Consider the following 11,605-nt stretch of genomic DNA (forward strand, 5'->3'; position numbering starts at 1 on the left):
GAATCAGTTCGTATCGAATTAGATGCGAGCAGTGAATATTTTAGTCACCAGACTATTTTATTTATTGAAATTTTGTTTATTTCAATGAAATTGTATTCTTGAAAAACATATTAAAATTAATGTTTTATATAATGTGTATTACAGTAATTTTATGTCCAATACAATTTTATACTTTCTCGTATATATTTATTTCTAATTTTTTAAATGTAAAATTACTCTTCGAGAACTGACAAACGTACTTACTGATTTACTAATACAAAATTTTAATACTGCTTTATACACCGATATAATTGAAAACGAAAATAAAAAATTATTACCTAATCATGTTGTTTCCTTCCAATTTGAATGGCTCGTAACTTTGCTCCGGATAGAAATACGTACTATCAGAATTGTATCTTATTTTATAATATTATATCATCATGGACAAATAATACAACATATACATTGTATTTTAATCGAGGAAAAGAAGGAATATATATATATATATATATATATATATATATGTATATATATATGTTTGGCAGTATTATTGTTACTTACAATTCTAGCGTCCCGAAACTTGTAAGTAACAGCTTTTTATGAATTTCTCCACAGTAAGAGTCACTTTGGTCAGATCATAATGTTTTACAAATCTAGAAAAGTGAACGTAGTGTAAGGATCATGGTGTAATCAAATATATATAATATAATCAAACATTTGTGTGAAATGTATATAAAAATATAAAAGACAGGCGAACCTCGCTAACTCGAATCCCAATGAAACAGAAAATAATTCGAGTTATCGAGTATTTCGTGTTATCAAGATTTCGAGTTATTATGAAAAAAAATTTGATTTCACACACACACAGAGAGAGATTTTGAAATTATACATAAATAACTCAGTTATCGTAAAAAACAACAGAGTATAACAAAAAGGTTTTAATAACTTTAATAACTTTTAATAACTTTAACTAAGAAGTAAATTTATATATTTATTAATAGAGATGATGCATACCATATATGGACTTTTAACAGCCGTATCAATTACTTTGAGTTCGTTAGTTAATTTTAATTTTGATTTTGATTTTCGGCCTGAACTCATTTCCAAGCTTGTACTTATGTGAATCTAAAATAACAATAAATATAAAAGAATAAAATAATAAGTTATAAAGTGATAAAATATAGTCAATTAAAATTCTTACGTGTTAAGAAGTAACGTCTGGAATATCTCTCGATGAGTAACGGTTGAATAAATTAATGTCAGCAACAGTGAAAAGTCATTATAGAGATGTCATGCTAAATAAACAATAATGTCAAAACAAACAATAACTAATCAAGGACTATGTATGTACTCCTTATTATTTTGTCATATATCGCATTTAAAATTTTGTTAGTTGTTTTGGCAAATGGACAAAGAAAGAAGAAAAATACAAATAAATTGATGCAAAATCTTTTTACTTTGACTTATAAAGGTTTTATTGATCGGAATTCGAGATGTAGAGGTCAATTTATAATATTAATCTCTATATCTTGAAACAATTCGAGTTATAAAGGTATAAAAGTAAGGTGATTGGTACGCTGGAAAAATACTTCGAGTTACTCTCCTCTATATCTGTATGATATATATATTATTTGACTCGGACACGGCTAGGCATTTATGACACTGTGATACGTGCCTTCTCTTTCAGTGCGTACAGGTAGAACAGCAAGTCACAATAAAGTCAAAATAACGGGAAAATGACGATTTTTAAGTCATTTTGCACAATCTTTTTGACGTCATTTTAATTTCATTATAAACTTTCCGTTTCACCTGAATATCTCCACCACCCGATTTTAGAATAAACCGCGTTCTCACTTTGATATATGTATATTACTGCTGTCGTGACAGCTACTCCCGCCTCGCGGCAGATGCGCAAAGCTCTGTGCACTATGTTGCGAACGTACGCGTCGGTCAACAAAAAGCAAATAAAAATTTATGAAAACAAGGCTCGATTCTACGCGATACAATTTCGAGAAATAAATAATTGAGACTAATTCCTGGAATTTATGGCTTTCTATACTAATATATTATTTTGTATGACATACCGCATTTGTAATCAATATATAACTTTTATATTTTTTATGCGTACACAAACGTATGTACGCATAAATCTTTTGCTTATTAATAAAAATTATCCAAAATTTTCGACACATATAGATACCAAATTTTCGATACGAAAATTATCATGTTGTATGTATTCTAATTAATAAATTGTTATAATTATGCAAAACTTCTAGGTATCTCACTATCGTTAATATTATAAACTTATATTTTGAAATTATTATTTTTGAAAACTTGCATATTGTATTAATTAACTAACTACTAGTATTAAATAAAATATGATACACAAATAAAGATTATCGAGTATAATTTTGGTACATAATGTTTGACAACGATAACATTTCCTTGCAATACACGTTTGCAAAAATTTTATATAATTACAAGCCAATGTCTCCACAATATTAAGAGAAAATATCAGACTATATAAATAATAGTAGCTAAACATTTTGCGTTATGCATGCAATTTATGCAAAAATTTATTACATTTTTCCAGAGATATGTAAAAGAAAGGTTTCAAATCCTGCGTAAAATTGATTTCGTAATTCCAACCTAACATTTTCGACATTTTATCGTTTATTCCAGCTTTTTGTTTTTATACTTTTTTTGATCATTCTCAAATCTGACGAGATCGACCAACTATTTGCATGGCAATATGAAGATTATAGTGGCACAAGTGTATCCAGATTAAATTAGTGAAAAGAGCTATTGGGTTATTAGAGGCGTTAGAATTTTTAAAACTTTTTGTTTGCTTTATTATTATATTAGACACAAAGGACGTACACGCGTGCAGTTATATATTGCATGATATACGCAACGATGAAAACGCTAAGTTTAATTTCAATTTTTGTCTGCACTTGTTGTAGACTAATTCGAAGTTATAATACCCCTAAAACATTTTTTTCTTTTGTAGCTTTATTATCAGAAACATTCAGGAATCATGTATCGACTCTGTGTGGCAATTGTGGTAATCAGCTTCGCGTTAATCAACGCGGAGCGGCACAGGTGAGTACATACGCTCCACATTTATATCGACACGATAAATTCCATATAGAGATCACGCTTCTTGGAATCACAGCAGAATTCGCAATAAATGCTTTAATAAATACGATAATTGTACTAAATCCGTGAGTAAAACGCATTTTAAAAGTCGGAATGAAGTGAGCAGACTAATTTAAGACGTGCTTTGAAGATCCCTTCGTAGATCTTAAATGAGATTAGCGTCATAAGAAGAGGAATTTGCTTTTAAAATACTTAAACTACATTCTAATGCGTAAATTCATAAATACAAGTAGCACTTATTTCTTAATACCAAAATTTTGTGGCTTTAATAGTTTTCAAATAAAAATTTACGGTTTGTCAATGAGGCAAAATTGGTTTGCTTATCAAGTGTGTGCATTTAAATTTTAACAAGGAAAAAAATGCAGCAAATTGCAGAACAAGATATTTTCTTCTTCATTTACAGGCTTCCTTTATCCTTTTGCAACATAATGACTTCATAATTTAACGATACGTTATATCTATATAATATTAACTTGAATTTTTCTGCAATTTTTTTGCAACATCCTGACTTTGAACGACATTCGAGCATTTTGTTACGATATAGTACTTAATACTAAAATGCAATTGATACAGTCTGCGACTGCCACGATTTAGCATATTGGCATTCAAGCTAAATCTGGAATGAATGTACCATTGCTTATATATATAAGTCCGTTATACCGACGCAAACGATACATACTTTCAAAGACCAATTTCACATTATTAAACATTAAACTTTTTTAAATACATTGAGTTGCGTCAGTGAAATATTTACGTATATGCAAAACGCAATTTTTAGAGTCGATTGGATTAATGAAAAGAGCTCTTAGGCTCTCAGAAAATTTGTATAAACTTTAAAGCCTTCCACGATGCTAGAAATCGCTCCGAAAATTAACCAATCGCATTGGCCAATTGCCGAATTTCTTAAATATGATTGGTCAATTTTTTTTTCTCCGTCTGAGATCTCGCAGCGATTTCTAATATCGTTCGAACACAAAGCTTTGGAAACGCTTCGTTTGTTTTTCTGCCCTCTTGCTCACCTTCTTATAAGCACAAGGCCATGTACGCACATTTGTATATAAGGGAACGCTTAGCAATTTGACTGCCTGTTCTTTGTCTGTACGTACCGGTTGTGGATTGACACGCAGTTATAACGGCCCTAAAACAATTTTGGATTTTGTAGCTTCAGTCGTCGAGAAATTCAGGAAAATGTATCGGCTCTTTGTGACGGTAATCACGGTAATCAACTTCGCGTCAATCAACGCGAAGTTGCATAGGTGAGTACATGTTATATACAAAAACGATCCACATTTATATCGACACGATGAATTATAATACCGTACAGAGATCGCGCTTCCAACTACTTGGAATCACCGCAGAATTCGCGATAAATAATTATCAAATCAATTTCAAATATCATAATTGTATCAAATCTGTAAGAAAAACGCATTTTGAAAGTCGGAATAAAGTGAGCAAACTAATTACAAGAGATGCTTTGAGGATTCTTTCAAAAATATTATTTTAAATGAGATTAGCATCATGAAAAGAGGAATTTGCATTTAAAATACCCAACTACATTCTAATGCGTAAATAAATATATGCGGGTAGCATTTATTTCTCAATGCCAAAATGTTTTGAGGCTTTAATAGTTTTTAAATAAGAAAATGATGAAATAAATTATTTGAAATTCGTATATTTATATGTTGTACGATATATGTACGTACATTCGCGTTTATACGATACATATACGCATATAATATGACAGAAATTTTTTTATGTTGCTTCAAGAATTCCGTTACACAAGACCTCTGTTGAAAAATTTTCGACGAAACCTATACGACTCCGTTCGGGTACTCCAAACATTCCAAACGTTGTACCTCTGATTAATTATCTAAATTTTGAATACTATGGTACTATCGAAATTGGAACTCCACCGCAGACATTTAAAATACTTTTCGACACTGGTTCCTCAGATCTCTGGGTGCCATCCAAAGACTGCGACGTTAGCCATCCTGCTTGCTGTAAGTATATCATAACATCGCTACCTTCCCGACATTCTATTATTCTTATTTGTATTTCCTACATTCTTATTTAAAAAATTAATGTTTCAAGTATATTTAAATAATCTTAATAATTTTTTTCTCGTTTAACGATTGAGATCAAGTAAAAATATAAGATAAGAATAATGCTGTAGAATTGTATCTATTCCATTTACATTTCAAGTTAAGTTATAATATCTTTAAAGTAACCGTTTCAAAGATTCGAGTCAGTGGTAAGGTAAATATTATGTAGCAAAGTTCCATACTCACATACTCTCTTATTTACATTATTTAGCACACTTACTTTAAAGATACAAATAATTTCTTATACAAAACAGCTCACATGTTAAAGAAAAAATATAAACATAAATATATATTTGATGATTTAACTACTGTTAGTTATATATTTGGATTAATATAGAGAAATTTATATTTCTAGATTTTTCAATATATTAACTGATTTAATTTTATTTACTTCTTTTTGCAGCAAAACATAATAAATATGATAATACACAGTCTGCCACATACGTGCCAAAAGGACTTACGTTTAATGTTTCTTACACAGGTGGCACAGTGTACGGGAACTTATCTAATGATGACGTAATCGTAAGTCATCGTCAAATATATATATTTAATTTTAATCACAATCATATAATCTATCACCATTTTATAAAAAGCACATGTTGCTATTATTCTTTGAAAAAAACGCGCGCAATTATACTTTATTAATAATATCAACGTTTCGTAGGTTGCTGGCCTTAAGGTTACACGCCAGATTTTTGGAGAAGCGCTCGGTTTCTTGGCAGGTTTTTGGGAAAATGCACAATCCGACGGCATTCTGGGGATGGGTTATCCGGACTTATCTGAATTTAAAGTGCCTTCCGTGTTCCAAAACATGATTGATCAACACGTGGTGTCCCCACCAATTTTTAGCTTCTATCTAAATCGGTATGTATCTTTCCGTATGCCTCACGTGTGTTTAATACTATTTTTTTATTACATACTTTGCCTTTCCATGCAATGTAAAATGCAAATGTAAAAAATATACAACTTATACAGAAATGAGAATGACGTGATCGGCGGTGAACTGATATTGGGTGGCACCGATTCTTCCCATTACGAGGGCGAGATTACGTATGTTAATGTTACTGAAAAAACATACTGGAAAGTTACCGTGGATAGGTATGTAGTTTTTTTTTTCTAAATTATACGTATGTCACAAACCACGGATTATATGTCAGCTAATTGGTAATGCTATCTCACTGTAGGATTCAAGTAAAAAATTACACCTCTTGCTCGAAAGGCTGTCAAACTATCGTCGACACAGGCACTTCTTTCATAACTGGACCAACGCAGACTGTTGCACGTATTCGGAGAGAGATCGGTGTTAATGATGATGGAATAGTAAATATTAGATCCTTTTCGTCAATGGCAGCTTTCAACTACCCCTTAAATGAATTATTGAAATAAATTAATAAATGTTTGATAAGTTACGGATAATATGAATTACTAACCTTGACCTTTGTTTAAAGGTGGACTGCAACGAGATTTCTAATTTGCCCGATATCAATTTCGTCATAGGTGGTAAGACGTTTCCACTCACTGGTCAAGATTATATCTTGAAGGTAAAGAATATTATTACATATAGGTTTAAATTGTTTTTAGAATAGAAATATTATGCCATATTTAATAATGTCTCATAGATCAGAGAAGACGAGGTAGATATTTGCGTGTTCGCCTTTGACGCATGGGATAGGGATCAAATTGATGGTATAAAGTGGAATTTGGGCGATGTATTTATTGGTCGGTACTACACCGTATTTGACATGGAGAACGACCGAGTGGGATTCGCCCGTACAAAAAATTAATTCTTGATTGCCTTCTCATGAAGTTATCATTAAATATTAGGATCTAAATGACATTACTAAACACATAAGTCATAGTTTTTTTAGAATATCGACTGACACATAGTCTGTAATTTTATTTGGACTATTTATAAATTATATTTTTAAATTAATACGTATGTGAGAATTAGAAGAAAGATATGCGATATTTATTGTACCAACAATATAGTACATTTTGTTCTTTCGGCAACTATCGAATTGCTAGATATTGCGAATACAACTTGTATATAAGTCTATTAAAACGAAGTATATATTTTTTACACTAAATAATAATTTCATACATTGCCATTTTAATCTCATCTTAATGTAGTATCCCGAAAAATATTATCTCGTTTAATCTTATTATATTTCTGCTTACATACGAGTACAAGATATCATATAACATTCTGCTTATAAGAGTATGACATACCGCATTATTGTAATCAATATATAACTTTTTACATTTCTTACGCTTACACAAACGTATATACGCATAAATCTTTTGCTTATTAATAAACATTATCTAAAATTTTCGTCACATAGATACCAAATTCTCGATACAAAAATTATCATGTCGTATATATGAATAAAAGTGTTATAATATTGCAAAACTGGTTTAGATATCTCACTATCGTTAATATTATAAACTTATATTTTAAAATTGTTATTTTTAAAAACTTGCATATTGTGTTGACTCCTGCTAATGTTAAATAAAACATGATACACAAAGAAAGATTATCGAGTAATTTTGATACATGAATGTGTAACAACGATAAAATTTTCTTGCAATACACGTTTGCAAAAATTGTATATAATTACAAGCCGACACGTCTCTACAATATATATATATATATATATATATATATATATATATATATATATGTAGGTCTAGAGGTATGTTCCGGGACTGTTTACGTTTTTTGAAATGTACAGTCCTGGAATATAACGCATATATATGTAATCAGATTCAAAAAACTGTCCCGAAAAATGCCGTAGGACATCAATTTTTTCCAGGACAGTCCTGGAAACTGCCAAATGTCCCGGAATATACCGATATCAAAAATAAAAGTCCCGGAACATACTTCCAGACCTACATATATATATATATATATATATATATTGAGAGAAATATAATATATAAATAATAGTAGCTAAACATCTTGTGTTATGCAATGTAATTGTATTAATTTTTGCAAGAGATCTGTAATAGAAAGGCTTCAAGAGTAAATCCTATATACGTAAAATTGATTTTTTAATTTCAAGCTAACATTTTCGAAATTTTATCGTTATTATACCTCCCAAAATCAAACATATGTATATGTGAAAGTGTTGCACTGAAACGCGACGTTTCTAATGCACATGCATCAGTCACGTTTCCCTAACGTGGCTGTTGCGATTAATTACCGACGCGCGTTCGACGAGTGATTGCGTCACGATAAAAGAGTTGTAAAACTCGCGTATCCACGATAAAATAAAGTGACAATAAAAAAGGTGGGCGCGCGCCATCGCGAAGAAGAATCTTTCGAGCCGCGATTAAACGTCAAATAGATAATATTATTAATATTACACGACCACACATGTGTTTCTTTTTCCGAACATCGTCGAATCCAGTTAGCCAAATTTGTCAAAGACAGATTTTGCAAAGTATAATATCCATTAAAGGTTTGTCGCAGTATGTCGGTACAAGTATAACAGAATCTGGTAGCAGAATATGAAAATAGCAAATTAATTGCAGAAACTTAGCAGGATCTGCCGTTTCGTAATCAGTTTAATGATATATATTCCATTTAGATTGTAATTAAATGACAGATTTCGCTCAGTTTCTGCTGGCAATCAGATTATGTCGACAATTAAAAGTTCTGCAAATGGAATACGAACTCAATGCAGTTGATGCCAATCTGCAAGCAATATTCTATTCGAATTTGCTTTTTTATGACCCTCGTTCACCTACCTTAGGAATGTATACCCTTAACCCTCCGTCTGTATACGTTTTTTTCTTGCACCCTCGGAGTGTAGGTATATGTGGGTCTGTCATGTTCGACACTCATTTTCCCTACCTTAAATTAAAAAAAAATTAATTTAATTTTTAAAAATTCTGAAAAAAATTCAAATGTCTGTCTACATTGGGTCTGTTTTTTATTGCACTAGTTCAGCAATAGGCTGTAATCGACAAATTTTATAGTCATTTTGTTAAACATCGTTTATTTAGAATTTTCTGGCAGGCTTGCAAGGTTTACAGTTGAGCAGATATCATTTTGGTTCGAACGCCATATATATATACAGACGGAGAATTACAATAACTCTGATGGAAAAACACCTAAAGATAAATATATATAGACTAAATAGACCTTTTCCCGAAAAAGCGATAGACCCTTGTGATTATTATCGTTCGCGTATCTATAGAATGCATACCTTTACGATAATTTGTAGAAACAAAAATCTTTAGAATGAGTCACCTAGACCAACAAAAACTGTCCTGAAAAGCGATAAATCCTTTTTGGGCTCTATAAAAGGAGGAACTGCAACGACAGTTCCCAGCAGTTCGTCAACAGTTCCTGAAGGTCTCAATACGCTATATACTTACGACTTACGACACAGTTACTACTATTGCGTAAATTTAAGGATTATTGTAAGTGCACACAGAGAAAATCAATCATTCTACAGCCAAGGAAAGGCTGTTCAAATATCTTAACACAAGTCAAGAATATTGTTTTGAAAATCGGCAGTTTTTTGTACTCCTTCGAATTGGATACTCTGAATCAGGCATTTTCTAAAGCTAAAATAGTTGAAGGAGGACTCCAGCTAAGAAAATTGCAAATGCAATGCAATGGAGCTTTTAAAAAACCTCGGTTTCAACCTAAGGAGGGCAGCTATTGCAACTATTGCAAGAGACGCGGACATAAAAAAAATGACTGCAGGACCAAGGCACACCACCAACGAAGACAATGAGATTTTCAAATCTCGCTACAATTCCAGCCAACCGCCAGACCGAGCATCATTTACACATGCAACCGATCAGAACCTAAACAGAATTCCCAGCAGTTCCTCGACAGTCAAGTTCAAGATTTCAGCACGCCATAATCAATTGCTAGCATTCTTTTTGAGATAAGAATTATCTCGAATCTTATACAGCTTATCGGGAAAGATGTATACGACACATTTTATGACCGACGAAAGTATCCGAATTTCTACAATTGTTTCATTATAAAAAAAAAAGATAAATCCGCGTAATGTATTATTTTATTTCCGCCAAATCGAAATATAATATCCTTATAATACCCTTATAATACAAATCATTAACAATCATGAATACTGAATTCAAACTATATATTTTCAATCCGACGAACTACTTTTAGCATATTCGATTTGAAACAGTTACGGTAATTTACACCGATATACATATATTCCAGTTTAAAACTGCGAGCCGATAAATGTCGGACTAAAACACAACTATCGTTGGAACATTGAAAACTATTACGTCATGCATTGTAACGCAATCGCCGCACGATTATAAGAATTGCTTGTCTCAGCGCATTACAAATTTAGGTCAGTGACAATACGTATTACATAAAAATAAATATGTAACGTCGAATATGCTGAAAGAGGTATCGAGCAACCTTTTATGTCACTTTATGCATGGATGCAGAATTTCACGTCCGTAACGCGACAGTTCCGTCAAGTGTACCCCGTGCGAACGTACGATCAATTATTTGGAAAAAAATGATTTTTATTCGAGATCCTTTTATTAGTCTAGACTAGCAACTGTTGAATACAAATTCAAAATGTTACTGAAAAAGAATCGTTATTTAGGTTCTAAATATTAAGACAGAATCTCAACTAGGAAGTTAATTATTATTGCATATTTATATATTTGTGTTAATATTATTGTTCTTGTCATTTCGTGTCGCTTTCGGACAAAAGTCATGTGCTGATTACTATACCACGATTATATCTGTGTACTACAAGAATCCGAGACACACGAGAAGCGTTTCTCACGATTGTGGCAGCGTAATTCTTATCGATGTGACGATCGCAGGCCACGAATGGGTTAATTAACGCTTTGTTCAGGACACGGTTAATCAGACGTATGAGAGATGAATGGGAAATCTGCCAAAGCTACACAATTAAACCTAATATGCGTATATACTTTAACGTTAGATTTATCATCTCTATACATTTTTCATTGAGTATACTCGGGACTAAATCCGGTAAACTAATTTGTAAGTAAACTACCCAGGGAGAACTTTATTGTGTAGTTTAACGCTTTATTTTCTCATCTTTTTCTCTTCAATATCTCACAATTAATTGTACATTCGTCTGCATTTTAAGTGCAGAAAATATAGCGTTAGGTCCTATACGCACAATAGAGCACAAATTAGGAATAAGAATAAATAGAAATAGAAAAATATAAGAATAAATATTGAATATATTAGGAATCGAAATTAAAAATACGTTTCTAATTCCGATTTCTTAGCTACGAATGAAACAAAACACACTAAAATGAAAAAGAGGTCAACAAACGCGAGCAACGATAGTTGTTAAAAAAATAAAATAAAGGTATTAAAT

General features: G+C 31.6%; 1 protein-coding gene across 1 annotated transcript; it reads left to right on the top strand.

The window, feature by feature from the left end:
* Positions 1–4,209: 4,209 nt before the first annotated feature.
* LOC143901354 (lysosomal aspartic protease-like) lies at positions 4,210–8,137 on the top strand. Its single transcript, XM_077413594.1, has 8 exons — positions 4,210–4,394; positions 4,906–5,138; positions 5,644–5,762; positions 5,905–6,104; positions 6,216–6,338; positions 6,425–6,560; positions 6,689–6,781; positions 6,860–8,137. The coding sequence occupies exons 1-8, from the start codon at positions 4,327–4,329 to the stop codon at positions 7,022–7,024; spliced, it is 1,137 nt and encodes a 378-aa protein (XP_077269720.1). The 5' UTR covers positions 4,210–4,326; the 3' UTR covers positions 7,025–8,137.
* The last annotated feature ends 3,468 nt before the right edge of the window (positions 8,138–11,605 follow it).

This window comes from Temnothorax americanus, unplaced genomic scaffold, assembly GCF_048541705.1.
Source record: "Temnothorax americanus isolate GAGA-0224 unplaced genomic scaffold, ASM4854170v1 Scaffold33, whole genome shotgun sequence".
Classification (NCBI taxonomy): Eukaryota; Metazoa; Arthropoda; class Insecta; order Hymenoptera; family Formicidae; genus Temnothorax; species Temnothorax americanus.